Source organism: Leptopilina boulardi, unplaced genomic scaffold (genome assembly GCF_019393585.1).
Source record: "Leptopilina boulardi isolate dan_hultmark-lab unplaced genomic scaffold, ZJU_Lbou_2.1 LbouV2_330, whole genome shotgun sequence".
Classification (NCBI taxonomy): Eukaryota; Metazoa; Arthropoda; class Insecta; order Hymenoptera; family Figitidae; genus Leptopilina; species Leptopilina boulardi.
Genome location: NW_026137897.1, coordinates 20,671 through 36,678, shown reverse-complemented (window position 1 = coordinate 36,678; position 16,008 = coordinate 20,671). Strand labels below are relative to the sequence as shown.

The window sequence follows — 16,008 nt, the reverse complement described above, 5'->3', positions numbered from 1 at the left end:
TTAATTTTTTTTGACACGTCGATTTATTACAACTAATTATTATACACTGAAAAAAATTTGATTGTATCAAATAAATATTTACTGAATCAAATAATTTTTATTTAAATTCAATAAACTGTATTTGAAAAAATAATTTCTTCAAATATATCATTTAAGATCAAATTATTATTTAATACAAATAAATATTTATTTGATAAATAGTCAAGTATAACGAATTATTTCAAATAAATTTTTTTTTTCAGTTTCAGAATTTTATGTATAGTTTTTTCTATATCATTTATTTTATGAATTTAAATTTTTATTATAGAACATCAAAGTGAAAAAAAACCTTCTACTTCGAAATATTGAATCTTTTGTGTTTATGTTATTGATATGTCCCTGACCTTTTTTTCGTGAGAATGATAAGTCAATTGAATTTAAAATATCTCTGCAGTATTGTAAAAAAAAATTGTTATCAATATGTTAAAATTTAACTATAAAGAAGTGAAATATTTGAATATTAAATTAATCATTAAAAAGAATAATCAAATCCTAAACAGGAAAAAACTGAAAAGACAAAATATCCAGAAAATATTTTTTAATATTGTTCACACGTACTTTTCAAGTTTTAAAATTTAGTTTTGTAAAAAAAAGGAACAGGGAATGTAAACAAAATTAATGTAACATAGCCATATTCATCTCCTAAACGAAGAAATTCGATCTTTATATTATTATCAAAATTATAAAAAATCTATTAATCACATTGTAATTTCTATAGATTTTCCCCATAATCTCAACATGCATATAATATATTTCTCTTTCTATCATATTATGGTCTCCTGATCCAATGTTCTCCTGTGCGCAGGTCATTTCACGCAGCTGATCTGGGCCAGCAGCCGACTCTTTGGTGTTGGAAAGGCAAGGAGTAGGAGCGGTAAAATAATTGTTGTTGCTAACTATCAACCAGTTGGAAATATTTCAGGACAATTTCAACGAAATATTTTACCCCCATTACCTGAAAGTGCCAATTTACCCCTACCTCCACCATCAAGAATTCGTCAACAAAGTGAGACCCCAATATCAGAAATGTCCTCAAGTAGTAACAGTAGTGCAAGTACACAATAATACAGTCAACCAAACTGCCTTTTCTGCGTCTGCACGCAACGGGACGAGCAACGATGAATTTACTGAATAATCTCACGGTAATGTGATAAAAAAAAAAAAAAAAAAGAGAAAAATGATCATTCTATGAACAAACAAACCCTTGAAGAAGAATTCAAAATTCATTAAAATATTGGTTTATAATCTAAAACAGAACAATCGAAGATGACAAATTTTCATCAAAACTATAGACAATCAGAAATAAAAAGAAACAATCAAAGAACCACACAATAATAATTAATTAACAATCACAATATTGGATAATTTAAAATCAGTATTTCTTTAATATCTGACAAAAGACAATATTCAATTCTTTTGTTTGAGGCCCATGATTTTTCCCAAAAATTAAAAAGGTCGAAAATTTAATTGATCGAATTACATTAAGTCGATATTTTATTTGAACGAAATTCTAAATGATCGATATTTAAAATGATCAACATTTTAAGGCACTCTCACACCTTTTTGGCTGCCTGCAGGTTACCATGGCAACGCATGAGAGTGAGTGCAACAGAAAATTTAAAAATTTGAATATTCAAATTTTCTGTCTTACTCACACTCGTGCGTTGCCATGGTAACCTGCAGGCAGGCAGCCAAAAAAGTGTGAGAGTCCCTTTATTTGGTCGATATTTTATTTATTCGAAATTCTAAATGATCGATATTTAAAGTGGCCGATATTTTATTAAGTCAATATTTTATTTTATCGAAATTCTAAATGATAGACATTTATTGAAGGTCGACATTTTATTCGGTCGAAATTCTAAATAACCGACATTTATAAAGGTCGACATTTTATTTAGTCGATATTTTATTTGATTGAAAATCTAAATGGTCGATATTTAAAGTGGTCGACATTTTATTTTGTCGAAATTCTAAAATGATCGACATTTAAAGTGGTCGAAATTGTATTAGTTAGATATTTTGTTTGGTAAATATTTCAAAATGAACGACATTTAAAGTGGTCGATATTTTATTTGTTCGATATTCTAAATGATAAAAATTTAGAAGCATCGAATTTTATATCCATCGAAATTTCATTTGGTCGATATTTTAAAAGCTCGACACTTTTTTTTATAGCTATACGAGTTTCCTTTCTATGTAGATTGTCGGTAAAGTACATTGAAATTTTGCGAGAAATTTGAAATTATTGATGTAAATCATAATAACAACATATAGAGAGGAAACTCGTATAGCTAAAAAAAATGTCAAGCTTTTAAAATATCGACCAAATTAAATTTCGATTGATATAAAATTCGATGCTTCTAAATTTCTATCATTAAGAATATCGAACAAATAAAATATCGACCACTTTAAATGTCGTTCATTTAGAATATCGACCAAACAAAATATCAAACTAATAAAATTTCGACCACTTTAAATGTCGATCATTTAAAATTTCGACCAAATAAAATATCGACTAAATAAATTGTTGACCACTTTATATATATTGATTATTTAGAATTTCGAATAAACAAAATATCGACCAAATAAAATGTCGACCACTTTAAATATCGATCATTTAGAATTTCGGTCAAATAAAATATCGACTTAAAGTAATTCGATCAATTAAAATTTCGAATTTTTTAATTTTTTGGGAAAAATCATGCGCCTCTTTTGTTTACTTATAAATTTAAAAGACAATAAACTCATTTCTCTATTTTTTAAAAAGAATTTCTCTATATATAATGCATAACGAGAATGATAATAAAAAGTGGTATAAATGCGGAGGAAAGTTTAGAACTTTATAGAAATATGATTGTATAAAATGATCTCTATTTTGTGGTTTATATGGGAATTGAGTATATAGAAAATTGTCATTAAAATCGCATTGGATTGTCGAAACTTGAAACTACCTATATAATAAAGTCTCATTACCGTGAGATACATACTCTAAATGATTCTGCCTTCAGAATCGAAGTGATAAAATGGAGCCTTATACTCGAACCTTTCGAGTCTTAAAATCCCATATAAGAGATAACTTCAAAAAATATTCTTAACTCTTCTTCGATTCTCTCGTTCCTCTGAGACTGAAATCAAATTTGGGAAAATATTGGCCAGATAATATATGCGAAAATGGAAATCAGATTAATTTTACAGTATATATTTACTTGAAATATAAAGAATGAAAAAAAAAATATTAATATTCATCAAGCCTGATAAAAAATTACAAAAGATAAATCACAATTCTTTTTAAACATAAATTTTACTTATAATATCAATTTGGCATAATAATTTATTCCTTACAATCATAAAAAAAGTTAATCCATTTTCTAAATATATATATATATATATATATATTACATCTGGCACACACGCTTCTAAAACATATAATTTAAATGAAGCAAATTTGACTTGCGTTGCGGATAAGAAAAAGCAGTGTAAATATATAATAAGAAATTTTTCCCTTACTATTTCTATCAACGAAAATCGTGATATACAAAAAAAAAAAAAACGAATCACTGCTTATCGCGTGTTTAGGCTGATGTATAAAATAGTTTTAACTAATAAGCTCAGCAGGCGAGGCTACAATCAGAAACATTATCACGATAAAAGCTGCTCACGAATGTTATATAATGTATATATATAATATGTAAACTAATATCATGTAAATGATCAACTAAATAATTATAATTACTATCTAAAAATTAATAATGATTATTGCTCGGCATTAATTTGAAATCTTTTTTTTAAGATCGCACAATTAATATTACAATCAATATCTCACAATCTCTAAAAAAAAAAATTTATTTTAATTTTATTCCAACTATGAATTTATTTTCTTAGACTTTTCACATAAGACTGATATAGTTTTAAAGACACGATTAAAAACAATGTAATTATAATTATTTAATTTACATAGTTAATTTTGTAATTAATTACTTCAATATTGTATAATCATTATTTCTTATATTGAAGCAAATTTATTTGATAATAGTCGATTTTTTTGAATGAAATAAATTTTTTATATATTTAATATTTAAATTTCTTCTTTTGATATAGTTGAAAACTTAGCTACAATTAAAAAATTTACATTCTCAACTAAAATATGGCACATTATTAATTCGAACATAATTGTATTGCTTTCAAATATGCGCACAAATTTATAAAATTATGAAAGAACATGAATTCCAATTTGAATATATATATTCGTATAAATCAAATAGGAACGAAATTAAACGACATTAAACGTCAAAAATGGTGATAAAAAAAAAAGTTTAAAAATAATTGCCAAAAATAATTGTGCTGAGCCTTTGCTTCTGCATTCTACGAGTGCCAAGGCCATAAATAGCAAATATTAATTAACACGAGTAGTTATCAGTGTGGTGAATTTTGATATACAGTTATATATACATATATTTACCGATTATTCAGAGTGACTATAACAATAATATTGAAATTAAGTAAATATTTTTTGTACATCAATAAATGTATGCAAAAAAAAAAAAAAATAATAATTAGATAACATTTTTTCGGTAAATGATACTATATATAAAATGTATATCAATTCACATAAAATAATTTAATTTAAACGCGGTGCCTCGTAACTTTGTATTAAAATTTATATATATATTAATGCGAACGATATTATATTATAAAAAAATGTAATATGATTAAGTTAATGTTTGCTTAAATCATTAATATAAGCTTAAGTGGTCATAAACTTATAATTTAAAAATTTATAAAGTAAGTGGTGCAAAATCATGAAAAAATTTTTTTTTATTTTGTAACCTATTATTAAAATATAATCATTTTTATTAATTTTAATTTCCAATATTATATTAAAGTTAATTAAAATATTAATTTTCTTATACCGCATAAAAAATAGATTTTCTTTATAAAAATGTTGTGTAAAAAAAATTTTTATTTAATAATTATTAATATAATATATTTATATAATTCAACAGATTATTGAATTTTCAAATATAAAACTATAAAAACCTATTATAACCCATAGCTTTGGCAAAATTGAAAAGTGCCTAGAAGTAATTATTGTTCTAATTCAATAAACTTCCATTAATATTATATAAAAGCATACATTAATTCAAAAATAGAATTTTTGCTATAAAACTAATTTTAATTAAAAAAATTTTAATGAATAAAACATATATGTAATCATTTGGAAAAGTTTAATTGCTCAAAACTATATACGAAAAATTATTTTCCTCTCAATATGAGATTATGTTATTCTGGGTGTTAGAAATTAGACTGATAGTAAATTTTACCCATTATATAGAGAGATATAAAAAATGATTATATTCTAAATAAGTTTTTAAATTTTCTTTTTTTTTAAATATATATCATATACGTAGTCCGAAAAGCGTAAAATAAAACGCGAATCATATATGCATATGTAAATACATAAAAAAAAAAAAATAGTGAGATATTTTATATCTTTATTACTATATAAGGATATGCATGAAGCGAATGAAATGAAGTAAATATTTTTTCATATTTTAGTTGGCAAAAAGAATAACGCAAAAAAACAACATTTTGCAATAAAACGGAAAATTTTCTTGTCTAACATTTTGCTCAATAAACACTTTTCTCGAAACATTTTGCACCACAGTTAATGAAATATCAGTTTCACATAAAAAATTTATAATAGTAATAATAAATAAAAACTATACGAATAATTTTAGAGAAAAATTTTAAAATTTGCATAAAAAAAAAAAAAAAAAATGAGGTAAAAAGTGCTTGATGCTTTAAAATAATTTTAAAAAATATTTAAGATTGCTAATTTTTTGGCAGTGCCGTCTATACATAGAATAAAATTTTCATTAAACAAATATAATAAATAATTAAAAAGAACAATCATTTTATTACACTTGTTACCTAATTAATTTTTTTAGAAATTCATATATAATCTATGTTAAAATCAAATTATTATAAAAATTTTGATATAGCGCATTTATTGAAACATATTTTTAATATTAAAAAAAAAAAAATTATCCAAAATTATGAAAGAAAAAATTCTTTTTAATTAAATTCTATAATATTAAAAAGTTTGAAATTTAATTCTCTATATGATGCTTGCATTCAGAAATCATTAGAAAAATATTTTAAATGTGCTTATTAAAAGCAGCCATCGAGCTTTTTTATTGTATAATATATATAGATCAAAAAGACAAATCACTAGATCAAAAACTATTGAGAGCAAATTTTCATCTATCCAATAAGGATCACTTTGACATATATGTATAAGTATAGAGAGAAAAAAATTTAATTTATCTTTAATTATTATTCTCAATCACAAAATGTTAAAAGAAATAAGTCAAATATGTAAATTCATAACTATTTTAAATATTAGTATATAACTATAATTTTATCATTTTTAATAAAATAGATTTTAAGTATATGGAAAAAAAAATGTTAAAAATTATCTCATCTCCGAATGAAAATGTAGGAAATATTTATTTAAAAAAAAAAAGCGCAAATTAATAAGCAAATATAGAGATAAATCTCTATTAAATTTCCTTATGCGAAAGACACGTGTGATACAGAAAGTAGATTAGTAAAATGTAGCGAACTATGTAAATGAGATAATTTCTCTGATAGTTCGTGAAAAAAAAGGTTATTTTTAGTGTGATATAAAACAAAAATTCTCCCAAATTCTTTTTATCTAATTCTGATAAATTTATATTTTATGTGAAAAATATTAAACTTTCAAAATTTCAGTTACAACAAAATTAATAATAAAATTATGTTGTAAAAATTATTTTTTTTATATTATCTTTTAATTTTTTTTGTGTGTGTATACATTTTCAGAAAATTAAGAGAAAGACATTCAACTAAAAATTAACAAATTTTTAAAATAAAAAATGTTTATTTTATTAAATAAATCTACAAAAAAAATTCGTGACAAATTTTGTAAATTAAAATATATTGACCTTTGTCACAGTCCAACACTGTCAAGAGAAATTTAAAAATTCAATTATTATATGTGATCATAGACTTGACCGTGAAAAAGGCAGAACGAAATTGTATCTCGCGGAAAGTGGGGTGAGGTGGAAATTAGATTGGCGCATTGCAGGTACCACGTTCTCAGCTGCTGTATCTAGTTACACTAAATTTCAATTAATTATTTACAATAACTATATTTCCAATCATTATATTCAAAAAAATTTTTAATTTCTTTGAAAAATTAATCGTCTTTATATATATTACTTTTGAGCCAAAAATTTATAAATGTAAATTCAAAAAAGAAATTTATTTAAATATTGTTTCTTAGTGTTGAATGTCTTAACTCTTTTAAATGTAAAGAAAAAAAAATAATAATTTGAAATCTTATAAGTAGGTATACTTTTATAAATTTAAAAAAAAATGATACTAGATATAGTGCTATAAACTTTGGATTTCTAATATCACTATAACTACATTTTACCAAATATAGTATAGATAGACGAAAAATTATAGAATAAAAATATACACTGCATAATGCATATCTATACCTATATATATAGACGTCTAGATAAGTAAATAAAAGCTTTGAAGGTGTTCGCTTTAAAAATATAGACTGCACTTTGTATAAATAATTAGGTTTCATTGAAAAATAAATAAATTAATTAAATATTTTTTAAAATCAACTATAGAATAAGTAAGCTCATTAAATATTTTTACCAATAATTAATTATACAATCATTCCTTTTTCTCTTTTTTAAAATAATAAATTTTTTATTTTAAAAGAAATACATAATAATGTTTTTTTAATAAAATCAATTTAAAAATGTTTTACTGAAATTGTATAAAGAAAATTTCCAATGTATATGTAAAAAGCAAGAGATATTTTGTGAAAGTAAGACTTCGAATAAGATATTGAAGATTTGTACAATATATTAATAATTACAAGAGTGGGTCGATTTTTTGTTGTTATTGTTGAAAATAAAAAAAAATATGTTGATAAGATTGGAAATTATTTGTTATGTCACTTTTCAGATCGTGACAAATTATATGTAAAGCTTATTATTTTAAAAAATATAAATAAATAAATCATTGTTATTGCCGTTTATGTATTATGTTTATTTTACCCCTCCTTTTATTTTATTTTAATTAATATTTAATTTAATAAAATTATTCAAAAAAGTAAAAATTTTTGAAAATGTTAAATAATATGTAATTTACAGCAAATTATTATAAAGTATTTGTGATATTTGAATTTCAATTATAAATTAAAAAAAGAATTTTTAAAAAAAAATTCACCATCGAATGATAAAGAAATCTCTTAGGATATAGTAAATTTCTATTTTACTGGCATATGATGTTCATTTACTGATAGTAAATAAAGTTATTTTCTGTGAGTGTACATCATTGTTCATTTATGTTTTCCTCAGACAATGGTGTACATTCAAATCAAATAATAATTAAAAAAAAAATAATTAAAAGTTGTAAAAAAAACTTAATTTGTTAGTATTTATTTTTTTATTAAAATAATTGAATTGTTATATTTAATTAAATTATTATTTATTAATAATAAAAATTAATATTTAATTTAATATAATTATTAGTTTAATAAAAAAATATTATTTTACATTTTAAGGTGAAAAACCTTCCTCAAAGCTAAACTAAACCTACTTCGATTTAGGAGCAATGAACGGTAAACGGATGTCAAAAAACTTTATAAAAGGATTTCGATTCAGGGCCACGAAACAATAAATATTAATTAACCCTCTTAATTGAGGATTAAAAAAAAAATTTAACTCACTATAGTACTTAAAATAAAAAAAGGGTTTAGTTAAAAACAACTCACCGATTGCTTCCTTATCGCGAAACCATAGCCGCTATCCCTCCTTCTAAGCTTCAATGTAGTAATCGTGGGTCCCTGGGATGTCCTTATCCATTGTTCATATCACACACACACTTCAATTAACACTACGAAAATTAAGAATATATTTCCCGTAAATTTTAAACATCAAACTGAAGCGATCTAAACGATATTGTAATTATCACTCAAAAAATTGAAAAACATCCGCATGACAATAATTTTAATTGCAGAAATTTATTCACATCACTATTTCGCAAGGAACAACTCGAGAAAAACAATAAACGACAATCGGAAGGGTATTGAAGCTCAATTCTTAAAATATTAAATAATTTTAAGTGAAATTTCCAAACACTTTAATAATTTTCTTTACATTATATAATTAAATAACGCTATAGTAAACTAGTTGCGCCATTTGTTATTAAGAGAACAAACAAATTTGTACCAGTAATACCAAATATTAGTTTTGTAGCTCTCATTTACATTTACAACCTACCATTCCGACTGCCAGTCAGCAACTGAGGCGCTACAGTCGCCGTGGTTTAGACTCGACTGGGCCTGATTGGCTCAGCGCTAGAACCTCAGAAAGAGCGCTCAGGGCATCTGAGTGGGGGAAATACTCGAATATGACGGTTAATCGAATATTAATAATCAATATCTTTAAAATTTCACAAATATTATTATTTATCATAATATATTTTAACATTCACAAATATATTCACACATCACTATTTCATAAAGAACTCGATAATTAAACAAGTTTAAAGAAAACTCAATTTAATCCGCACACACGATAAGCACTATGCTTCCGAAACTTTGACAATGAACATAACGACAATTGGAAGGGAATTTATAGCTTAATTGTTCAAATTTATTAATTAACACGAAAAACAATGAATAATATTCACTTCGTTATTATTAAAAAAAATCTGTCAGTATTAAATAGTTTGAAGTATCCTGAAATTTCCAAACACTTTAATAATATATTATTCATAATTAATAATCTTTCAAGTAGATTACAAATATACAGATAACGCTATAGTAAACTAGTTGCGCCATCTGTTATTAAGAGAACAAGTTTGAGCCAGTATTTTTTTTTAAGCAGCACAGATCCTATATCGTGAAGAGTCAACTGCTTACTGAAGCGCTTGAAAAAAAACAACCTATATTTATAGACGTTGGCGGCAAGAGCCCCCCACCAGTCTATCGCAGTGAATGCCCGGTCCAATCAGCGCACGGCAGAGTCACTCGCAGACAAAGTCGAAGTATAAAAGTTAAACCTCCCCTCCGTGCACAATCAGTTCCAACTTGGACGTCTTAGAAGAAGGATCTGTGTCGCTTCAACAAATTTTTTTAAACAATTTTTAATTCAACAATCATTGATGTTCCCCACCTTTTTGCAGTAGAAGAAAAGAATTTCAGGACCAAAGAAAAAATAAATGCTTTTAAACACCAAGAAGTTTGACAATACAGGTAATTCTGTCGACATTAATAGCATTGAATAACTAGATATTGTTAAATAGAGTGGGTTAATTAATTACATTCTCATCATAATGAGAAAGTATTACATTTGCCCGATTTTGACCAATATCTAATTCTTGTGAATCTCCACGTTTCAAGACATCCTGATGCCAAAAAAATAGGTTTTAAACAAATGTTTGTCTGTATGTATGTATGTATGTATGTATGTATGTCTGTATGTCTGTAGACAAAAAAGTTGTCTCGACGATAACTTGAGTAAATTTTAATTAATCGACCTCAAATTTGGTATACACTTTAAGTGTACCAAAATCTCGCCTGAGTTCGTTGGCCAGATGATTTCATCAAAAATCAACAAAATTATTCAAATTTTGAGTTTTTAAAAATTTCAAAAATTCACATTTTTCAAAAAAAAAATTTTTTTAATTTTTTTTCGAAAATTACGACTAAAAATAAACACTTTTTTCTTTTGACAATTTTTAATAGCGATTAAAACAAAAAAGTTATACCACTTTTTTAAAAAAAGACAAAAAATGACAAAAACCTATGAAAAATGGGTAAAATGCAGAGCAAAATCACTTTATTTTGAAAAAATGTGTTCAAATATGTATTATTTCTCTTTAAACCACCTTCAATTAACATAAATTAAAGTAACTTACTCATAATATTTCGAATTTTATTTTTTTTTTTTTGAATTTTTTTAATTAAAAATTTGTTTTTACATTCTCATCATAATGAGAAAGTATTACATTTGCCCGATTTTGACCAATATCTAATTCTTGTGAATCTCCACGTTTCAAGACATCCTGATGCCAAAAAAATAGGTTTTAAACAAATGTTTGTCTGTATGTATGTATGTATGTATGTATGTATGTCTGTATGTCTGTAGACAAAAAAGTTGTCTCGACGATAACTTGAGTAAATTTTAATTAATCGACCTCAAATTTGGTATACACTTTAAGTGTACCAAAATCTCGCCTGAGTTCGTTGGCCAGATGATTTCATCAAAAATCAACAAAATTATTCAAATTTTGAGTTTTTAAAAATTTCAAAAATTCACATTTTTCAAAAAAAAAATTTTTTTAATTTTTTTTCGAAAATTACGACTAAAAATAAACACTTTTTTCTTTTGACAATTTTTAATAGCGATTAAAACAAAAAAGTTATACCACTTTTTTAAAAAAAGACAAAAAATGACAAAAACCTATGAAAAATGGGTAAAATGCAGAGCAAAATCACTTTATTTTGAAAAAATGTGTTCAAATATGTATTATTTCTCTTTAAACCACCTTCAATTAACATAAATTAAAGTAACTTACTCATAATATTTCGAATTTTATTTTTTTTTTTTTTTTTTGAATTTTTTTAATTAAAAATTTGTTTTTACATTCTCATCATAATGAGAAAGTATTACATTTGCCCGATTTTGACCAATATCTAATTCTTGTGAATCTCCACGTTTCAAGACATCCTGATGCCAAAAAAATAGGTTTTAAACAAATGTTTGTCTGTATGTATGTATGTATGTATGTATGTATGTCTGTATGTCTGTAGACAAAAAAGTTGTCTCGACGATAACTTGAGTAAATTTTAATTAATCGACCTCAAATTTGGTATACACTTTAAGTGTACCAAAATCTCGCCTGAGTTCGTTGGCCAGATGATTTCATCAAAAATCAACAAAATTATTCAAATTTTGAGTTTTTAAAAATTTCAAAAATTCACATTTTTCAAAAAAAAAATTTTTTTAATTTTTTTTCGAAAATTACGACTAAAAATAAACACTTTTTTCTTTTGACAATTTTTAATAGCGATTAAAACAAAAAAGTTATACCACTTTTTTAAAAAAAGACAAAAAATGACAAAAACCGATGAAAAATGGGTAAAATGCAGAGCAAAATCACTTTATTTTGAAAAAATGTGTTCAAATATGTATTATTTCTCTTTAAACCACCTTCAATTAACATAAATTAAAGTAACTTACTCATAATATTTCGAATTTTATTTTATTTTTTTTTTTTTTGAATTTTTTTAATTAAAAATTTGTTTTTACATTCTCATCATAATGAGAAAGTATTACATTTGCCCGATTTTGACCAATATCTAATTCTTGTGAATCTCCACGTTTCAAGACATCCTGATGCCAAAAAAATAGGTTTTAAACAAATGTTTGTCTGTATGTATGTATGTATGTATGTATGTATGTCTGTATGTCTGTAGACAAAAAAGTTGTCTCGACGATAACTTGAGTAAATTTTAATTAATCGACCTCAAATTTGGTATACACTTTAAGTGTACCAAAATCTCGCCTGAGTTCGTTGGCCAGATGATTTCATCAAAAATCAACAAAATTATTCAAATTTTGAGTTTTTAAAAATTTCAAAAATTCACATTTTTCAAAAAAAAAATTTTTTTAATTTTTTTTCGAAAATTACGACTAAAAATAAACACTTTTTTCTTTTGACAATTTTTAATAGCGATTAAAACAAAAAAGTTATACCACTTTTTTAAAAAAAGACAAAAAATGACAAAAACCTATGAAAAATGGGTAAAATGCAGAGCAAAATCACTTTATTTTGAAAAAATGTGTTCAAATATGTATTATTTCTCTTTAAACCACCTTCAATTAACATAAATTAAAGTAACTTACTCATAATATTTCGAATTTTATTTTTTTTTTTTTTTTTTTGAATTTTTTTAATTAAAAATTTGTTTTTACATTCTCATCATAATGAGAAAGTATTACATTTGCCCGATTTTGACCAATATCTAATTCTTGTGAATCTCCACGTTTCAAGACATCCTGATGCCAAAAAAATAGGTTTTAAACAAATGTTTGTCTGTATGTATGTATGTATGTATGTATGTATGTCTGTATGTCTGTAGACAAAAAAGTTGTCTCGACGATAACTTGAGTAAATTTTAATTAATCGACCTCAAATTTGGTATACACTTTAAGTGTACCAAAATCTCGCCTGAGTTCGTTGGCCAGATGATTTCATCAAAAATCAACAAAATTATTCAAATTTTGAGTTTTTAAAAATTTCAAAAATTCACATTTTTCAAAAAAAAAATTTTTTTAATTTTTTTTCGAAAATTACGACTAAAAATAAACACTTTTTTCTTTTGACAATTTTTAATAGCGATTAAAACAAAAAAGTTATACCACTTTTTTAAAAAAAGACAAAAAATGACAAAAACCTATGAAAAATGGGTAAAATGCAGAGCAAAATCACTTTATTTTGAAAAAATGTGTTCAAATATGTATTATTTCTCTTTAAACCACCTTCAATTAACATAAATTAAAGTAACTTACTCATAATATTTCGAATTTTATTTTTTTTTTTTTTTTTTGAATTTTTTTAATTAAAAATTTGTTTTTACATTCTCATCATAATGAGAAAGTATTACATTTGCCCGATTTTGACCAATATCTAATTCTTGTGAATCTCCACGTTTCAAGACATCCTGATGCCAAAAAAATAGGTTTTAAACAAATGTTTGTCTGTATGTATGTATGTATGTATGTATGTATGTCTGTATGTCTGTAGACAAAAAAGTTGTCTCGACGATAACTTGAGTAAATTTTAATTAATCGACCTCAAATTTGGTATACACTTTAAGTGTACCAAAATCTCGCCTGAGTTCGTTGGCCAGATGATTTCATCAAAAATCAACAAAATTATTCAAATTTTGAGTTTTTAAAAATTTCAAAAATTCACATTTTTCAAAAAAAAAATTTTTTTAATTTTTTTTCGAAAATTACGACTAAAAATAAACACTTTTTTCTTTTGACAATTTTTAATAGCGATTAAAACAAAAAAGTTATACCACTTTTTTAAAAAAAGACAAAAAATGACAAAAACCTATGAAAAATGGGTAAAATGCAGAGCAAAATCACTTTATTTTGAAAAAATGTGTTCAAATATGTATTATTTCTCTTTAAACCACCTTCAATTAACATAAATTAAAGTAACTTACTCATAATATTTCGAATTTTATTTTTTTTTTTTTTTTTTTGAATTTTTTTAATTAAAAATTTGTTTTTACATTCTCATCATAATGAGAAAGTATTACATTTGCCCGATTTTGACCAATATCTAATTCTTGTGAATCTCCACGTTTCAAGACATCCTGATGCCAAAAAAATAGGTTTTAAACAAATGTTTGTCTGTATGTATGTATGTATGTATGTATGTATGTCTGTATGTCTGTAGACAAAAAAGTTGTCTCGACGATAACTTGAGTAAATTTTAATTAATCGACCTCAAATTTGGTATACACTTTAAGTGTACCAAAATCTCGCCTGAGTTCGTTGGCCAGATGATTTCATCAAAAATCAACAAAATTATTCAAATTTTGAGTTTTTAAAAATTTCAAAAATTCACATTTTTCAAAAAAAAAATTTTTTTAATTTTTTTTCGAAAATTACGACTAAAAATAAACACTTTTTTCTTTTGACAATTTTTAATAGCGATTAAAACAAAAAAGTTATACCACTTTTTTAAAAAAAGACAAAAAATGACAAAAACCTATGAAAAATGGGTAAAATGCAGAGCAAAATCACTTTATTTTGAAAAAATGTGTTCAAATATGTATTATTTCTCTTTAAACCACCTTCAATTAACATAAATTAAAGTAACTTACTCATAATATTTCGAATTTTATTTTTTTTTTTTTTTTTTTGAATTTTTTTAATTAAAAATTTGTTTTTACATTCTCATCATAATGAGAAAGTATTACATTTGCCCGATTTTGACCAATATCTAATTCTTGTGAATCTCCACGTTTCAAGACATCCTGATGCCAAAAAAATAGGTTTTAAACAAATGTTTGTCTGTATGTATGTATGTATGTATGTATGTATGTCTGTATGTCTGTAGACAAAAAAGTTGTCTCGACGATAACTTGAGTAAATTTTAATTAATCGACCTCAAATTTGGTATACACTTTAAGTGTACCAAAATCTCGCCTGAGTTCGTTGGCCAGATGATTTCATCAAAAATCAACAAAATTATTCAAATTTTGAGTTTTTAAAAATTTCAAAAATTCACATTTTTCAAAAAAAAAATTTTTTTAATTTTTTTTCGAAAATTACGACTAAAAATAAACACTTTTTTCTTTTGACAATTTTTAATAGCGATTAAAACAAAAAAGTTATACCACTTTTTTAAAAAAAGACAAAAAATGACAAAAACCTATGAAAAATGGGTAAAATGCAGAGCAAAATCACTTTATTTTGAAAAAATGTGTTCAAATATGTATTATTTCTCTTTAAACCACCTTCAATTAACATAAATTAAAGTAACTTACTCATAATATTTCGAATTTTATTTTTTTTTTTTTTTTTTGAATTTTTTTAATTAAAAATTTGTTTTTACATTCTCATCATAATGAGAAAGTATTACATTTGCCCGATTTTGACCAATATCTAATTCTTGTGAATCTCCACGTTTCAAGACATCCTGATGCCAAAAAAATAGGTTTTAAACAAATGTTTGTCTGTATGTATGTATGTATGTATGTATGTATGTCTGTATGTCTGTAGACAAAAAAGTTGTCTCGACGATAACTTGAGTAAATTTTAATTAATCGACCTCAAATTTGGTATACACTTTAAGTGTACCAAAATCTCG

General features: G+C 24.3%; 1 protein-coding gene across 1 annotated transcript in view; it reads left to right on the top strand.

Annotated features, from left to right (window-relative positions):
* The window catches only part of LOC127285143 (uncharacterized), a 31,414-nt gene extending 23,281 nt beyond the window's left edge, over positions 1–8,133 (top strand). Inside the window, exon 5 of the mRNA XM_051310980.1 lies at positions 845–8,133. Coding sequence (XP_051166937.1) covers positions 845–1,104 — 260 coding nt within the window. The 3' untranslated portion in view covers positions 1,105–8,133. The remainder of the gene's footprint in view (positions 1–844) is intronic.
* The last annotated feature ends 7,875 nt before the right edge of the window (positions 8,134–16,008 follow it).